Source organism: Parathielavia appendiculata, assembly GCF_033297405.1.
Source record: "Parathielavia appendiculata strain CBS 731.68 unplaced genomic scaffold N657scaffold_1, whole genome shotgun sequence".
In the NCBI taxonomy this organism is placed as follows: domain Eukaryota; kingdom Fungi; phylum Ascomycota; class Sordariomycetes; order Sordariales; family Chaetomiaceae; genus Parathielavia; species Parathielavia appendiculata.
The window spans coordinates 2736980-2753379 of NW_026944220.1; the positions used below are offsets into that span (position 1 = coordinate 2736980).

The 16400-nt window shown below is 54.2% G+C and overlaps 4 protein-coding genes across 4 annotated transcripts; 2 read left to right on the forward strand and 2 right to left on the reverse strand.

Moving 5' to 3' along the window:
* The first annotated feature begins 1587 nt into the window (after positions 1-1587).
* Positions 1588-2200, forward strand: N657DRAFT_49408 (uncharacterized protein). Its single transcript, XM_062787649.1, has one exon. The coding sequence runs from the start codon at positions 1691-1693 to the stop codon at positions 2072-2074; it is 384 nt and encodes a 127-aa protein (XP_062652763.1). The 5' UTR covers positions 1588-1690; the 3' UTR covers positions 2075-2200.
* Positions 2201-3797: 1597 nt separating this feature from the next.
* N657DRAFT_639531 (NOL1/NOP2/sun family putative RNA met) lies at positions 3798-7037 on the reverse strand. The gene is made up of 11 exons (XM_062791786.1): positions 6107-7037; positions 6010-6046; positions 5892-5940; positions 5770-5839; positions 5646-5715; positions 5476-5590; positions 5282-5416; positions 5135-5222; positions 4904-5081; positions 4794-4848; positions 3798-4736 (listed from the first exon to the last, which is right to left on the reverse strand). The coding sequence occupies exons 1-11, from the start codon at positions 6954-6956 to the stop codon at positions 4170-4172; spliced, it is 2214 nt and encodes a 737-aa protein (XP_062652764.1). The 5' UTR covers positions 6957-7037; the 3' UTR covers positions 3798-4169.
* A 145-nt stretch (positions 7038-7182) lies between these two features.
* N657DRAFT_608940 (clathrin heavy chain) lies at positions 7183-13014 on the forward strand. The gene is made up of 4 exons (XM_062790286.1): positions 7183-7688; positions 7758-8129; positions 8182-12411; positions 12464-13014. The coding sequence occupies exons 1-4, from the start codon at positions 7599-7601 to the stop codon at positions 12815-12817; spliced, it is 5046 nt and encodes a 1681-aa protein (XP_062652765.1). The 5' UTR covers positions 7183-7598; the 3' UTR covers positions 12818-13014.
* A 944-nt stretch (positions 13015-13958) lies between these two features.
* N657DRAFT_639533 (Glucooligosaccharide oxidase) lies at positions 13959-16245 on the reverse strand. Its single transcript, XM_062791787.1, has 4 exons — positions 15636-16245; positions 15033-15573; positions 14813-14932; positions 13959-14734 (listed from the first exon to the last, which is right to left on the reverse strand). The coding sequence occupies exons 1-4, from the start codon at positions 16112-16114 to the stop codon at positions 14372-14374; spliced, it is 1503 nt and encodes a 500-aa protein (XP_062652766.1). The 5' UTR covers positions 16115-16245; the 3' UTR covers positions 13959-14371.
* Positions 16246-16400: the final 155 nt, after the last annotated feature.

Sequence of the window (16400 nt, forward strand, 5' to 3'; positions counted from 1 at the left end):
TTTTCACCCGGCCCACGAGGGCGCGGTTTTCCTGTATAGCAAGTTGTTGAAGGTCCGGCAAGCCCGAGGGCACAGCGGTGTAGGAATAATAATATATCCTTGTGCCTGGACTTCAGATAATTCATGTCGCCGGTCATGGCAAAGAGGGCCCTGTTTTGGGAGGCGAACGCCATATTCATGGCTGCCGTCCTCTCGAGCTTTGCCGGGCCGGTCTGGGTGGCACAGTCACTTGCCTGGACGACGCCGTCGGTGGAGTTATCTGAGTGCGGCTCGAGATACCGCTTTGCGAACTCTCTGATGTTTGACTTCCAGGCGTCGTACCGGAGCTGGTTTCGGAGCTGATAACTTCGGACAGCTCCATCCATTGACGGAAGAAAAGAGACGAGGATCGATGGTACGGGAGAGTGGCTTGATGGCACATAGACCAGTGCCGGAGTTCTTGTTTGCAAGGGCATAGTGGTTACACGCTGACTAGAGAGTCTCTGTACGACATTCCAAGTCTTGCTGGTCGTGGATAGCAAAGCATGTGTGTCGCGACTGACCTCTTCGCACGACCCTGGAGTCAGAGGCGTGCATCGAAGCGGAGCGACCGCGTCTTCCGAGAGTACACTCCCACCACAACGGCGAGATCAGTCGCCTTGCAGCCCGGTTATTGCAACTCGGCATCACTCCATGCCTTCCCGGCGCCGGTGTGATCCTGCTCGAGTGCTACCAATGTCTGGTCGGCTAGTCTGACGCTCAAGGAGTCCTCGTCAGAGATACTGATGCGGATAATCTGCTTCGGCTGTCTGCCGGAAACACCCACATTGATCCAACTAGGTTGCTCTTTCAAGCGAAGTCGTGTCCAGCGCTAGGCGCATTTCTGGATGATGCAGCAGCGGTCGCCATCATCAATCTCCAACGGACGGCTGTGGAGCGGGAAGCGGAGCAAAGAAGGCAAACCCTGACGAGACCTGACGAATTGCAATAGCGAGGGGATTTTTTAAGTGGCTTGAGAATGAGAGTTGGTATCTTTCAGTACCGTGGGGTGGTTGGAGTCAGCTTATTCATACGATTGTGCTGGGCTCGAACATAATCTGGGTAACCAACGCTTGAGGGTGTTAACTCTGTTGAGTGCAACTTGCAACTCGCAATAATTGTTCAGTGCATGAGTGAGGCATGTCGAGTTTTAAATCGTGACCTGGGCACAAAGCTTTTCGGTGAGAACCGGCCACATGCAGAGATACGTCAGTGGGACGGAATGTACAGACTTAACGTAGGTGTTGCTTTCACTCACGGCAGTCGCTGCCAGGCCACACATGCGGGCACGAATTCATGGAATTTCAGATGAATTTTCTGCTAAAAGTTTTTCCTGCTGAGCCCGCTCTCGCTTTTAATTCCCTCCATACGAGGAATTTCTTGACTCTCCGGAACAACTGGAAAATCCTCGCCACCACCAGGCGAGAAAGTATCTCAGCGAAGAGAAACAACAGCCTCCTAACTTAACCAGCAAGGTTTCTTAAAAAAGCATTCAAGTAAGCTTGGAAGTGATTCCTCAGACTCTCTCTGCTTGCTTTGGTAAATTGGAGTACCTCACCAATTCTTCACCTCCAACTCTTGGATTCGATCTGAAGCCATCACCACGACTACGCGGACCGATTGTTGCCCACACCTGCATCTGGCCGGAAAAGAGAAGTGAAACCCCCGGTAAATGTATACCAACACAATCTTCCCTTATTCAAGGCCCAGATTTGCTAATTCATCCGGACCATTTAGTGAGGAACATCGAGTGCACTGCCGGGAATGCATCAAATTCAAGATGAGTGACTCGAGCTTCATCTTCAGTGGCCTCCCAAGGGAATTCTGGGATAGGATTACCGAACATCTCTTTGCGAAAGACTGCGGCAACCTGGCAGTGACATCAAAGAAGATGGAGGAAATCTGTCGCGTGCGGCTGTGGGATAACACCAGATTTACTCCCTCTCCCAGAAAGGCCTCTCGGACCAGCTGCAGTGGTTCATCGCCAATCGTACGACAGATCGCTCGACGCCAAGTGACCGTCCTTTGTTCAATGAGTATATCAAGTAGGTTTTGACTTTACCATTTTCTCTGCGTTTATGGCATCTCACAGTAGCGATATGCGCAACCATCGACCTAAGACTTCACATCGCCGCCGGAGGCACCTTTAGATGGACGGCAGGTTCCGATACGCGTCAGCCATAGGACACCTGAGCTTGTGTCTCACCCGCACCTGCATCAACACATCCTGGGTGCGATATCCCTGATGCCTACAAACTTCAGTACCTCAACTTGGTATTTTCTGGAGTGAGACTGTCGAACACCTTGTGATGTGGTGCTTGGCCCCACCGTTGACTCGAAGATGGGAGAGAGCCGAGGTCAGAACGCGAAGGGACTTTTATTCTGTCCTACAGGGAATCAGTCCCAAAGCTGCACGGCTAACGGGGAGGATCCTGGACTGGCTGATGGACTCGGGGAAACTGCCGATGTACAGTCTGGCCAGGAGGCTGGAGCTGGAGCTCGCAGTCTGATACCCTTTCCTTCGAAGGCCAAGAGGCCTTCCCACTTTGTATTTGCAGGATCGCACACTGACCGTTTCCTTGATTGTCGATATGGGTTTTTCACCCGGCCCACGAGGGCGCGGTTTTCCTGTATGGTAAGTTGTTGAAGGTCCGGCACGCCCTAGGGCACAGCGGTGTAGGAATAATAATATTTTCTGGAGTCCTGTCATACCCGTCGTGGATCCCCGGTTATTCTGAATCTCAGTTGACCCGGAGCCAAATCATCACCCTCCGAGAGAAGTTAAGAATTCTGTGTCATAGGAAGGGGAGCTGGTCGTCGGTAAGGGACCTATGCGTCATCACAGGCAATGAATATGGCCTACAAGGTGGGCTTGAGGACCTTGCGGCCGACAATCTAACGGACATGGTGTCGAACCTGGAAGGGTTGCACTTGGAAGGCGGCACGGAGTGGATAGCCTTCCATACAGCATCGGTCAAGCACGAAGGCCTGGAGCGGCTCGCCATAGCACTCTTCGAGAATGAGGTACTCGAAGGGCTGAAGCACTGAACGCTGATGCTCCGGAGCGGATCCATGACAATCTCCTGGGTTGGAGACCCTAGTCCTCCTCGAGAAAAACCCCGAGGCAGGGCCGAAGACGAACAACAGCGCTCAGTGTCAACGACTCAGCGCGTCTCCCGTGGCTTGCTCGGGGAATCGCCACTAACACTCGATATAGTCTTCCGAACTTGATCAGTTCACCGAGGTCCTTGAAGACCGTATGTCAACTCTGCATCGACTCTCTTTTCAATGCCTCCCAGACTTTTGGTCCTCGCGCGAGATGCAGCTGAATAGGCAGCAAACAGGGAGCCGCAGACAGTATCTTTTGACATGGTACACTGAGATGATCCGGCGCTTCGAATCGGTTCCTCATCTGCGGGCCGTTGCCATACTCGCCGACTACCCAGATTACTATATGGGGGAAAGGGATGCCGGAGGTCAGCCGTTTCGAGTCTCAAAGGAAAACGCAGGGGATGTCTCACGCGGTGCATAACCATTCAGCATTCGAGAATAGGGGCCTTCTAGCCATCTATGAAGACCATCGATAGCGGAGAGGCAGTAGCAACCAGGGGATTCTCCATCAGCCTTAGACGAAACCTAAGATGGATAATTTGAAGTTATTACATGGCATTGTCTGAGCTGATTGTGACGGGAGTCCGAATGAGGACACGGAGAACGGCAAGCCCTCTGTGTGGGAGGACAGGTAGGGAACGCAAGGTTTGAAAGGTATTGATTTCGACTTCGGAAATAGCCAAGCAATTGGATGTGGGTGTTGAATGCATCCAAGCAAGCACTCTGTTCTACGGAGCTTGGTAATCCTGAGGATGACGGTGCCTGGGTTCCTGAGCAAGTCAGTGGACTCCCGCAGCTCATTGCCAGCACTCAAGGAAGGGCATGCTGCAAGGGGTTTTCTATCCACCGTCATTCCTCACCATGCATAGAACAAAGATAAGACCAACCGTCTGCAGTGGTCTGATCACACCGGCCAGCATGCTGTTAAAATCGCGTGCCTACGAAAAGGAGTCACGCTTTCAGGACTATATAGAGCAGTGGCAAGAGGCTATCCATGCCCAGCAATTGAGCAGGAATGCAATATACCTTGTGTGTGCTGCCTACTTCTTCTCCTTGGACTTGGACTTCGCTTTCGTCTTCTCCTTCGGCCTGTCCTTCGTCTTCTCCGTGAATTTGCCCTTAGCCTCATCGGTGGATTTCTCCTTGGGCTTCTCACTGGACTGCTCCTTCACAGTCTCCCTGGGCTCCGCCTCCTCGTTCGCAGCCTTCTTGCCCTGGCCCTTCTTCAGGGCCCTGGGATCCAGACCACGCCTCCTCATGGCGTTGCGCTTGGCACGCTCAATGTAGTCCTCGTCCTCGTTGTCGTCGAAACCGCCAAATTCGTCTCCCTCCTCCTTGTTGTTGCCTTCCACACCGATAGGGGTCTTGTCGATGACCTCGTCTCTGTTTCCGTCGCCGGCGACCTTGGCGCTGACGGCATCCTTGTCCTTCTTGCCGTTGGCGAGAACAGCATTGCCTGGAGTAGGACCAATCTTCTTGAACTTGGCCACGAAGAACCCGTCGACATTGTACAGGTGCGGGTAGTACCTCCGCGTCAACTTGAGACTGAGGTGGAATGATTTGCCCATGTAACTGGTGAAGCCTTCCTTGCCAAACGGCAGACCGGTCTGGATGGGGTGAGCATCTCATCAACTCTGTTGGAGTGAAACCAGCATAAGGCTTACCTCGACAAGCTTGACATTTGGCCGGCGGCTCAGTGCGTAGGCGACGACTTGCTCACTGCATAAAGAATCAGCATGTCTTGATGCCAAGTGCATCGGACCATCACACTCACTTCTCCTCAACCGCCACGCTACATGTCGAGTAGACCACGTAGCCGCCCGTCTTGCTCGCATGGTTTACCGAGTCGATGGCCGCCAACAGCAGCTGCTTTTGCGTGTGGGGTAGTTGTTGAAAGTCCTTTTCATCTCTGTTGGTCTTGACTGCGGGATCCTTGGCAATAACGCCAGTTCCTATGGGCCGCGTCAGTATGGGGTGGGAACAAACGGGAATTCTTCTTACTAACCAGTGCAGGGCGCATCCAACAGCACTCTGTCGAAACCCCCAATCACGCGAGGGAACTCCCGCGCATCGTAGTTGCATACAATTACATTCTACCGAGTTTCCAGTCAGCAGGTCAAAGCCATAATGTTGTGCAGTCCATGGTCCTTACACGAGCACCGAGGCGGTGAATGTTGCCAATTAGACCCTTCGCACGGGTCTTGCTGGGATCATTTGCAAAGACAACACCCGTGTTCTTCATCAGCGCCGCCATGTGTGTTGTTTTGCCACCAGGAGCTGCGGCCATCTGTTTGGAGAGATCCGTTAGCACTACCAAGCTGCAAGCCTCGAGTTTCAATAACCTACATCGAGCACACGCTCGTTCTCCTGGGGACACAATGCCATGACAGGAAGAAACGAGGATGCGGCTTGCAGGATGTAATGCCCGGCCAAGTACTCGGGAGTAGCACCCAATGGTACACTGACGATGGGTTAGCTTCAACACGAGTTAGATTTGCCGCAGATTGAGATCATACCTCGACTCGAACACTTGCAGACCGACCTTGGACCATTTGCCAACCGGCTCAAGGGTCACGCCGCGGTTGACTACAGAGACCCGCATTAGAGACGTCCGATCACAGGAATCGGGGCATAACTTACTGAGAGCTTGCGCAAGGTCACGGCGATGTGTCCGGAGAGTGTTTGTGCGAATAACCACAGGGCGAGCAGTCTAATTCCTCTGTTAGCTTCGAAAGAAGAGAGACCACGCTCCCAACACGCACCTCATTGGCTTCGAAGAACGCGAATGCCTCTCTTGGCGGGAAGAGATTGCTGGGATTTGTTAACAGATGTGCCCTCACGGTGGCACATGGCACACGCGAAGTGATCTGAGCAACTTACAAGAGCTTCTCTGCCAGGAATTCGTTGTATCCATAATCTGTGAACCGCTGTCAGCATGCGGGCTCTGGAAGGGTTGGAGCCAAATGATGCGACATACAGGCACAGATGTCCTTTAATAGTTGGCTGGTGTACTCCGCTCGGCTCCGTCCTTCTTCTGCCAGGTTCGTGAAATCCTCCAGCACCCGAATGGTTTCCGTTATCCTGGTCCTGAGCATCTGAAGGTCGGGTGCCAGGAGGCCCTTCGTCTTTGACGACAGCTCATCCTCCTCCTCCTCATCACCAAGAATATGGGGCTTGTCGCCATCGATGTTTGTCTGTAAAGCCTCCTCGCGTAGCTCGGCCTCATTCTCCTCCGCTTCTCTGGCCCGCTGCTGGTCCAGTCTCCTCGAGAGACCCTCGATGTTGGCGGCCGTCAACTTCTCCTCCCTGTCCTCATCATCCTCCTCCTCGTCGTCCGAGAAGACAAACTTTTCCTTCTTGGCATTCTCGGCATTCTCCTGGTCCGAGTCGTAGACTGAGTCGTCGTCAGAGCCAAGGAAATCGTCACCGAGCTTTGCCTCGTCCAAGTCGGAGCCACTGGCGCCATCCAAATCGGAGGCACCAAACTCATCGTCCATCTCTTCGTCCGAGACGGGCTCTGGCACGGCAGCCTTCTTCGGCTTCGTCTTGGCGGCTTTCAGCCCATTCTCTGAGGAACCGGGTGCCTTCTTGGTGCCATTGGCTTGTTTCGTTGACGGCTTCGATGTGACAGCGGCCTTTCCAAGCTCCTCACGGGCCTTCTCGGCAGGTTTCTCTGGCTTTGCAGACGTGCGACGCTTCTTGCTGGAGCGCACCTCGGTCGTAGTGTCGTCGACTGGAAGGCCCTTTTTCCGTTTGAGGTTGGAAAAGTGTTCTTCAGACAGCGGCTCAGGAGGGCCCTGTTTCTTCATGCGACGTCCAACACCCATCTTGGCGAGTTTGTCGGCGGCTTCTCGCTTTTTGGCCCGCAGATCTTTGCAACGAGAGGATCAGTCAACCAGGGGCGCGGGCTCGCAATGGAATGCCAATTTTCTTGAAAACCGTTATCGATAAGCCTCAGGACAATTGGCATGTTACTGTACGGACGTACTTACTGATAAACTCCCACTAAGCCAAGTCAGCACCCTTGTCGGCTGACGCTCCCGTCACTCCTGACGAGCCCAGCGCAACAGGCACGGAAGCAGCTTGCTCTTCTATTCTCAAACAGATCGCTCTAAAAGTACCCACATCTGGAGTCCTGCCACACAACAAGCACAGCAAGCTGGAGCCTCATTTTCCTCAAACCGCGCGTAGGCAACGAATCTGCACCTTCCATACCGCGCCGACTCAAGAGACGACTGCCTTTCCAACTTGCTTGCTTGATTCTTTTCTCAATTGAGCAGGCGCTTTGGATTGCGGGCTTCTTTTGATTTCTGGCTCCGCCCGACGTCCCGACCCAGCTCCACCAACTCTGACCCCCTTTCAACGTCACGATTTCAAGCTTCCCGACGTCCATCGACGAAACAACAAATTTTGGCGAGTTGGGTAGTACTCTTTCTTGACCACGCGCAGCCGAGCGCATTCAGATTATCATGGCGCCGGCGTTGCCGATTAAGTTCCAGGAGCTGCTTCAGCTCAGCAGCTTGGGCGTCAGCCAAACCGCCATCACCTTTAACAGCTGCGTACGATTTCATCCCATTCCCTCATTGGCCGTTTCTTCTTTGCCTCGCTGACGCCGGACTCCTTGACAGACTCTAGAATCCGATTCCTTCGTCTGCCTTCGAGAGAAAAAAGATGAGGCCACGCCGCCCGAGGTGCTCATCGTCGACCTCAAGAACGCCAACAATGTCATTCGCCGACCTATCAAGGCCGACAGCGCGATAATGCACTGGTCGCGCCAGGTCATTGCTTTGAGGGCCCAGTCACGGACGCTGCAGATTTTTGATCTGGAGCAGAAGCAGAAGCTCAAGTCTACCACCATGACCGAGGATGTTGTGTTCTGGAAGTGGACCAGCGAGACGACCCTCGGCTTAGTGACAGAGACCGCCATCTACCACTGGGACGTCTTTGACCCCACGCAGGCGTCACCGGTCAAGGTGTTTGACAGAAATGCCAACCTTCAGGTAGGCGACATGTTGTTGGCTGGTTGGAGCGCTGGATGCTGACAAGGAACAGAACAATCAGATCATCAATTACCGGACCAGTGCCGACGGCAAGTGGATGGTCGTGGTCGGCATTTCGCAGCAGCAAGGACGCGTGGTTGGCGCCATGCAGCTCTACTCCAAAGATCGCGGCATCAGCCAAGCGATCGAGGGCCATGCTGCTGCATTCGGTACCCTCCGACTAGAGGGCGCCCCGGAGGACACCAAACTCTTTACCTTTGCCGTCCGGACCGCCGTTGGCGCGAAGCTGCACATCGTCGAGGTTGACCACCCCGAAACGAACCCGGTATTCCCCAAGAAGGCAGTGGACGTTTTCTTCCCGCCAGAAGCGGCCAACGACTTCCCCGTCGCTCTTCAAGTTTCGCAGAAGTACGGCATTATTTACCTTATTACCAAGTACGGCTTTATCCACCTCTATGATCTCGAAACGGCGACATGTATTTTCATGAACCGTATCTCGGGCGAGACCATCTTCACGGCCTGCGGCGACAAGGACTCAACAGGTGTATTGGGCATCAATCGGAAGGGTCAAGTTCTCTTCGTCAGCGCCGACGAGAACACGATCGTTCCATACGTCCTCGAGAGCCACGGCACCGAGCTCGCACTCAAGCTGGCGTCTCGCGCCGGTCTTCCCGGCGCGGACAACCTCTACCAGCAGCGGTTTGAGCAGCTCTTCAGCAATGGCAGCTACCAAGAAGCTGCCAAGGTCGCCGCGAATTCACCTCGCGGCTTCCTGAGGACGCCGCAGACCATTGAGCGATTCAAGCGGCTCCCTCAGCAGCCGGGCCAGATGTCACATATCTTGCAGTACTTCGGCATGCTTCTAGACAAAGGGTCACTTAACCAGCACGAGACGATCGAGCTTGCTCAGCCTGTTCTAGCCCAGAACCGAAAGCAGCTGCTACAAAAGTGGCTGGCCGAGAACAAGCTCGAGTGCTCAGAGCAGCTTGGTGACATGGTTCGCCCTCACGACATGGCCATGGCCCTGGCCATCTACCTGAAGGCGAATGTGCCTCACAAGGTCGTCGCTGGGTTTGCCGAAACGGGCCAGTTCGAGAAGATCCTCCCGTACTGTGCTCAGGTTGGCTATAAGCCCGACTTTGTTCAGCTCCTGCAGCACATTGTCCGCGTCAACCCGGAGAAGGGTGCGGAATTCGCCACCACGCTGGCCAACCAGGAAGGCGGGTCGTTGGTCGATCTTGAGCGGGTGGTGGACATCTTCCAGTCTCAAGGCATGGTCCAGCAAGCCACCGCCTTCCTGCTCGATGCTCTCAAGGACAACAAGCCTGAGCAGGGCCATCTTCAGACCCGTCTTCTGGAGATGAACCTGATCAATGCCCCGCAGGTCGCGGATGCCATCCTGGGGAATGACATGTTTTCTTACTTCGACAAGGCGCGCATTGCCAGTCTCTGCGAGCAGGCCGGCCTTTTGCAGAGGGCACTGGACCTGTACGAGGACCCCGCCGCCGTAAAGCGCGTCATTGTCAACATCGCCGGGACGCCCAACTTCAATCCCGAATGGCTCATCGAGTACTTTGGCCGCCTCTCCGTTGAGCAGTCAATCGATTGCCTCGACGCCATGATGAAGCACAACATCCGCCAGAACCTCCAGTCTGTGGTTCAAATTGCCACCAAGTATGCCGAGCTTCTCGGTCCCCAGCGCTTGATTGACCTGTTCGAAAAGTACAAGACGGCCGAAGGCCTCTACTATTTCCTCGGCAGCATCGTCAACGTCAGCGAGGACCCCGAGGTCGTCTTCAAGTACATCGAGGCTGCCACCAAGATGGGACAGATCCGCGAGGTCGAGCGCATCTGCCGCGACAATAACATCTACAACCCTGAGAAGGTGAAGAACTTCCTCAAGGAGGCCAAGCTTAGCGAGATGTTGCCGTTGATGGTTGTCTGCGACCGCTACAACTTTGTGCACGACTTGGTGCTGTACCTGTACCAGCACCAGCAGTTCAAGTCCATTGAGATCTACGTGCAGCAGGTCAATCCCTCCAGGACACCTGGCGTCATCGGTGGTTTGTTGGATGTCGACTGTGACGAGAGTATCATTAAGAACCTTCTCTCCACCATCAACCCGATTTCCATCCCGATCGACGAGCTGGTTCACGAGGTCGAGACGCGCAACCGGCTCAAGCTGCTCCTCCCCTTCCTCGAGGCGACCCTGGCTGCCGGCAACCAGCAGCAGGCTGTCTACAATGCCTTGGCCAAGATCTACATCGACTCCAACAATAACCCCGAGCGGTTCCTCAAGGAGAACGACCAGTACGACACTCTCACTGTCGGCAAGTACTGCGAGAAGCGGGATCCCAACTTGGCCTACATTGCCTACCGCAAGGGTCAGAACGATCTCGAGCTCGTCAACATCACGAACGAGAACGCCATGTACAAGGCTCAGGCGAGGTATCTCCTCGAGAGAGCGGATCAGGAACTCTGGATGTTTGTCCTCAGCGAGAACAACCTCCACCGGCGCTCCGTGGTCGACCAGGTCATCTCGACCGCTGTCCCCGAGTCGACAGATCCCGCCAAGGTTTCGGTTGCTGTGTCGTGTTTCGTGAGTGCCGATCTTCCGGCTGAGCTCATCGAGCTCCTGGAGAAGATCGTCTTGGAGCCGTCACCGTTCAGCGACAACCAGAACCTTCAAAACCTCCTCATGTTCACCGCCGCCAAGGCGGACAAGGCACGCGTTATGGACTACATCCACAAGCTCGACAACTTCTCGGCGGACGAGATTGCCACCGTCTGTATCGAAGTCGGCTTGCACGAGGAGGCATTCGAGATCTACAAGAAGATCGACAACAAGGAGGCTGCCGTCAACGTGCTTGTTGAGCACGTTGTTAGCATCGACCGCGCCCAAGCATACGCGGAGGAGGTGGACATTCCGCAGGTCTGGAGCAAGGTCGCCAAAGCTCAGCTGGACGGTCTCCGGGTCAGCGACTCGATTGACTCATACATCAAGGCAGAGGACCCCAAGAACTATGAGGAGGTGATTGAGATTGCGGTCGCGGCGGGCAAGAATGAGGAGCTCATCAAGTACCTCCGCATGGCCCGCAAGACGCTTCGCGAGCCTGCCATCGACACCGCCCTTGCTTTCTGCTATGCGCGCCTCGACCAGCTCGCGGAGCTCGAGGACTTCCTGCGGGCGACAAATGTCGCAAACGTTGAAGAGTCGGGAGACAAGGCCTACGCGGAGGGTCTCTTCGAGGCGGCTAAGATTTTCTACACGAGCATCTCCAACTGGGCCAAGCTCGCCACCACTCTAGTTCACCTCGCCGATTACCAGGCCGCCGTGGACTGCGCGCGCAAGGCCAACAACATCAAGGTCTGGAAGGAGGTTCACGAGGCCTGCGTTGGCAAGAAGGAGTTCCGCCTGGCCCAGATTTGCGGTCTCAACCTCATTGTCGACGCCGAGCAACTTCAAGCCCTCGTCAAGCAGTACGAGCGCAATGGCTATTTTGATGAGCTCATCAACCTGCTCGAGCAGGGTCTCGGTCTGGAGCGCGCGCACATGGGCATGTTTACCGAGCTGGGCATTGCCCTGTCCAAGTATCACCCTGAGCGCTTGATGGAGCACCTAAAGCTCTTCTGGAGCAGGATGAACCTGCCCAAGCTGATCCGGGCGTGCGAGGAAGCCAACCTGTGGCCCGAGTTGGTCTTCTGCTACTACCACTATGACGAGTTTGACAACGCGGCGCTCGCCGTCATGGAGCGGCCCGAAAACTCGTGGGAGCACCAGCAGTTCAAGGAGATCACGGTCAAGGTGGCCAACCTCGAGATCTACTACAAGGCCATCAACTTCTACCTTGAGCAGCACCCGTCGCTCCTCACGGATCTGCTGCAGGCTTTGACGCCGCGCATCGACGTGAATCGGGTGGTTCGCATGTTCCAGAAGTCGGACAACCTGCCGCTGATCAAGCCGTTCCTGCTCAACGTGCAACCGCAAAACAAGCGCACCGTCAACGATGCCATCAATGACCTGCTCATCGAGGAGGAGGATTACAAGACGCTCCGCGACTCGGTTGAGAACTACGACAACTACGACGCCGTGGACCTCGCCGGTCGCCTTGAGAAGCACGACCTGGTCTTCTTCCGTCAGATTGCTGCGAACATCTACCGCAAGAACAAGCGGTGGGAGAAGTCGATCAACTTGTCCAAGCAGGACAAGCTCTGGAAGGATGCCATTGAGACTGCCGCCATTTCGGGCAAGTCTGATGTCGTCGAGGAGCTTCTGAGATACGTAGGTGCAGCCTTGCCTCTCATTCTGTACAGTCTACTAACGTCCGTCATAGTTCGTCGACATTGGCAACCGGGAATGCTATGTCGGCATGCTCTACGCGTGCTACGACCTGATCCGTCCTGACCTGGTGCTGGAGCTGTCGTGGCGCAACGGCCTCCACGACTTCGCCATGCCCTACATGATCAATCTCCTCTGCCAACAGACCAAGGAGCTGGCGACGCTCAAGGCTGACAATGAGGCGCGCAAGGCCAAGGAGAAGGAGAAGGAGAAGGTTGAGGACAACACGCCCATCCTCGGCGGCAACCGGCTGATGATCACGGCCGGGCCGGCCGCGGCTGGCGGTGCGCCCTCGCCGTACATGCAGACCAACGGGTTTGCCCCGCAGCCGACCGGTTACGGCTTCTAGAGGTTGTTTCGGTGGTTAATGAGCGGCCATGCCTCTTCGATCCCTAACAGGGCCGCTGGTACTATCCATTTTGATATTCCTGGCGAGCCTGGCAAGCCTGTGAAGGTGGTGGAACTTTGTCCAGCATCGTCTGGGAGTTTGTTTCCTGGAGGGGGAGGGCGGATAGAAGAGGGGGTGCGATGGGATGTGGGCGCGGGAGGGCTGGATGGGTGGGTTTCTGGGGCTGATCTTGGGGGCTGCTGCTGAACACAGCGGGAGGATATCCCTGTTCTAGTACAACATTTGTACGATACTTATCAATTTTATGCAAATCTCTGCCCCTTACTTTATTGCTTGCCTAGGTTGTTTCTCGTATTAGTAATATGTGACTGCCTTATCCCGAGTCCTCAATCTAGAGTTATTTGTTTGTTAGTGTAGAACTTGGTAAGAGAACAAGGAAACTACTTACTTATCTAGTGGTTACCTTGTCTTCTTTTCCCTTTCCTTGCCTTTTTTTTTCTTTTCTTTTCTTTTCTCCTCTTTCCTTACTTTCTCTCTTTTCTTTGTTTTCTTTCCTTCTCTTCTCTTTCTTAGTTTCCCCCTCTTTTCTTTCTACTTTCCCCCCCTCTTTATCCTACTTTCTATCTTCCTATCTTCCTGCTTCTTACCTTCTTCCTGGCAATCCCTATTTTCATTTTCTAACTAACCGAGCTAACTTAGAGCCTGCCATATGCTACGTACTGTAACAACAAACTAGGGTGAAATTGTATGTTGTACGATTCTCGTTTCTATGGCTACACTGTCCGATCTAACTTACTCCTGAAAATACCGGCCCTCCGCCTTCGTATATGGAGTGTTCGTTATCTAACTAGATGCTTCGATTATCTATAAGATACTGTTCAACCTTAACGTACATTATAAGCGAACGGCGCATATAGGCGAGTGGCGCACTGATAAGGGCTAGTATGGAAATCTGGGCACAACACTAACAACTTATTCCCAGATTAATCCCGCTGTTAGTGTTGTGCCCGAATTTCCATACTGGCCCTTATCAGTGCGCCACTCGCCTATATGCGCCGCTCGCTTATAATGTACGTTAGTTATTTGTTAGCACAGAACTTAGGCATTACACTTATCTTCTTTCCATTTAGCTTTGCTATGACGTTATTCTTTCGTTTCTTCTTCCATCATTATCTTTATCTTCCTCTCCCTCTTCCTCTTTCTCTCGTCACCTTACTTTTTGTCTTGATGTTTTATATTTCTCTTTTTATTATCCTTCCTTGTTTTCTTACAATCCAGGTTGCTTGAACTGCACTTTCCTATTCATGTTTAGTGTCCGCTATGTGCCACGCTTACGAACAACCAGGGCTGGATTGTATATACACGCAAGTCCAAATCCTGCAGTGCCGGCGCTGGTTTCTGAAGACTCGTCCAGGAAGTAATTCACCCAGCCCTCCAGCTCCCCGTTTTGCATGACGATCCTGTCAATTTGAGGTGCCTCGTTTCCAAGTTGTATAGTTACCTGGCCATACATATCCAGCCATCTGCTTGCCCCTGAGCGCGAAAGTTGCCTCATCATGCCTTGGCCGGCTCGACAGCTTGCGGGTAGTAGAACAGCTCTGCCGGGTCAAACTGCTTCTTGAGCTGCCTCAAGCGAGCGAGGTTCTGCCCGTAGTAGGCCTCCTGCGCCGCAGTTTGGTTCAGCCTTGGATCGGCGTAATTGATGTACATGCCCCACTGTGTCGTGTCCAGGCCGGCGGTGAAGAGCTTGACCCAGTCGTCTAGGAAGGCGAACCCGTCGGATGGGTATGAGCCCCGCATGGTGCGGTCGTAGAATTGGTAGAGGAAGAGGTGGGTGTTGGGATCGCGATATGCGAAGGAAGTGGCGTCGGCTGGGACCTTGGTGATGGCTGAGTTGGGGCCGCCGTACATGTCGACCTAAGGTAGTGTACTATTATCAGTATTCTTTGCATGCATAGAAGGAGGTGCGGGTACGGAAGAGGAGGCGGAACTCACCATCAGGTACCAGGACCGGCTGTTTCGTCTGGCCGTGTTGACCCAATAGTTGGCGATGCTCTGCAGAGTGCTGTTGGAGAGTGCCGAAGTCACCAGGCTCTTGGAGTAGAATGTTTCAGTCTGGCCGATCCATATCCAGTCAGCAAGCTGGCATCCGTGATTCATGATCGGCATCATCGGGGTCTTGCGGTTCAGGGGTGGCGTTGTCCTTTGCACATACCGCACTATAAGGACGGGTAATGTCGATCTGTTGACTGTAGGCGTAGTGCGCAAAGGCTCCCATCCAGTCGTCCTGCTCAACACTTGAGAGTGTCGCGTTCAGCCTGGTGAGGAGCGGCTGGATGGCTGTGCGTAGTGCCGATGAGTTGCCGTGATACATGCCCTGCAGTTGTGTTTGAAACCCGTTGCCGAAGAGCCGCATGTTCATCTCCCTGGGCATGCCTCCAGTCTTGAGCCAGTCCTGAAGGCTCGCCCAGCCCTCAGCAATGGCAGACGCGTTTGTCCACCGCAAGTTAACCACGTACGTGCTCAGCTCGGTTGGTGCGGGAAAGGTCTTGAATCGGAAGGATGCCACGATCCCAAAGTTGCTTCCCGCGCCTTTAAGAGCCCAGAAGAGATCCTTATTCTGCGTCTCTGAAGTTTCCACAACGGTGCCATTGGCGAGCACTACGGTGGCGCCAACTATCCAGTCGAGAGCCAAACCGTATGTGTGCGAGCTGAAGCCAAAGCCCCCGTGTAGTGCATGCCCGCCGACACCAACGCTGCGGCAAAGTCAACATCAACCTCTATTATTTCCCAAGGCAAGGGAATGGTAAATCCATACCCGGGGCATGTTCCATGGCTGAAAGCCCTCTTTCCCTGCTGGTATATGAGCGTCGCCACATGGCCCAGCCGTGCTCCCGGCTGAACTGTCGCAATTTGCGTGGCATTGTCCAGCGTGACGTTGTTCATGCGGTCGAGTTGCACAACGAGATGGCCGTCCTCGCCGCCGAGACCGAAAGATGCGTAGCTGTGCCCGCCAGATTTTGGGTTCACCTTGACCCCTACCTTTGCGGCACAAGAGACGGCGGCGCGGATGTGTTCCACGGTGGTGGGAACTGCGATGGCGGCTGGGGTATATTGGAGTCTTTGGTTGAACGCCCTTACGTCGGCCACCCAGTCAGTTGAGCTCGGAGCATCGACTGGCACTTGGGCCGCGCTCAGACAGTCGTCAATGGCCGCTCTTTTGGTAACACGAAGGGCATTAGCGGTGGCGGCGCCCAGGACCACCACCATGGAACAAAGCTTCAAGGAGGGCCACATTCTATCAAGAAGTCTGAGCAGAAAGGGGTTTACACAAATCCCGATCATCGTCAAGATCAACGAAGGAAGCCTGTTGTACATGTATACCCGACACAAACCCGGGGCTCGGTTCCAAGGGTTGCAACGCGACGATCATTCCTTGGCTACGCTGCATATTGGCTAAATATCAACGGCTTTTGTGTTCGGCTCGTTTATGGAAACATGCTCCCTGCTACCTGGTAACCGTACAGCTGCGATGACGAACCAAAACGAAGGCATCACAAACCCGATTGGGCCGCTTCATCTG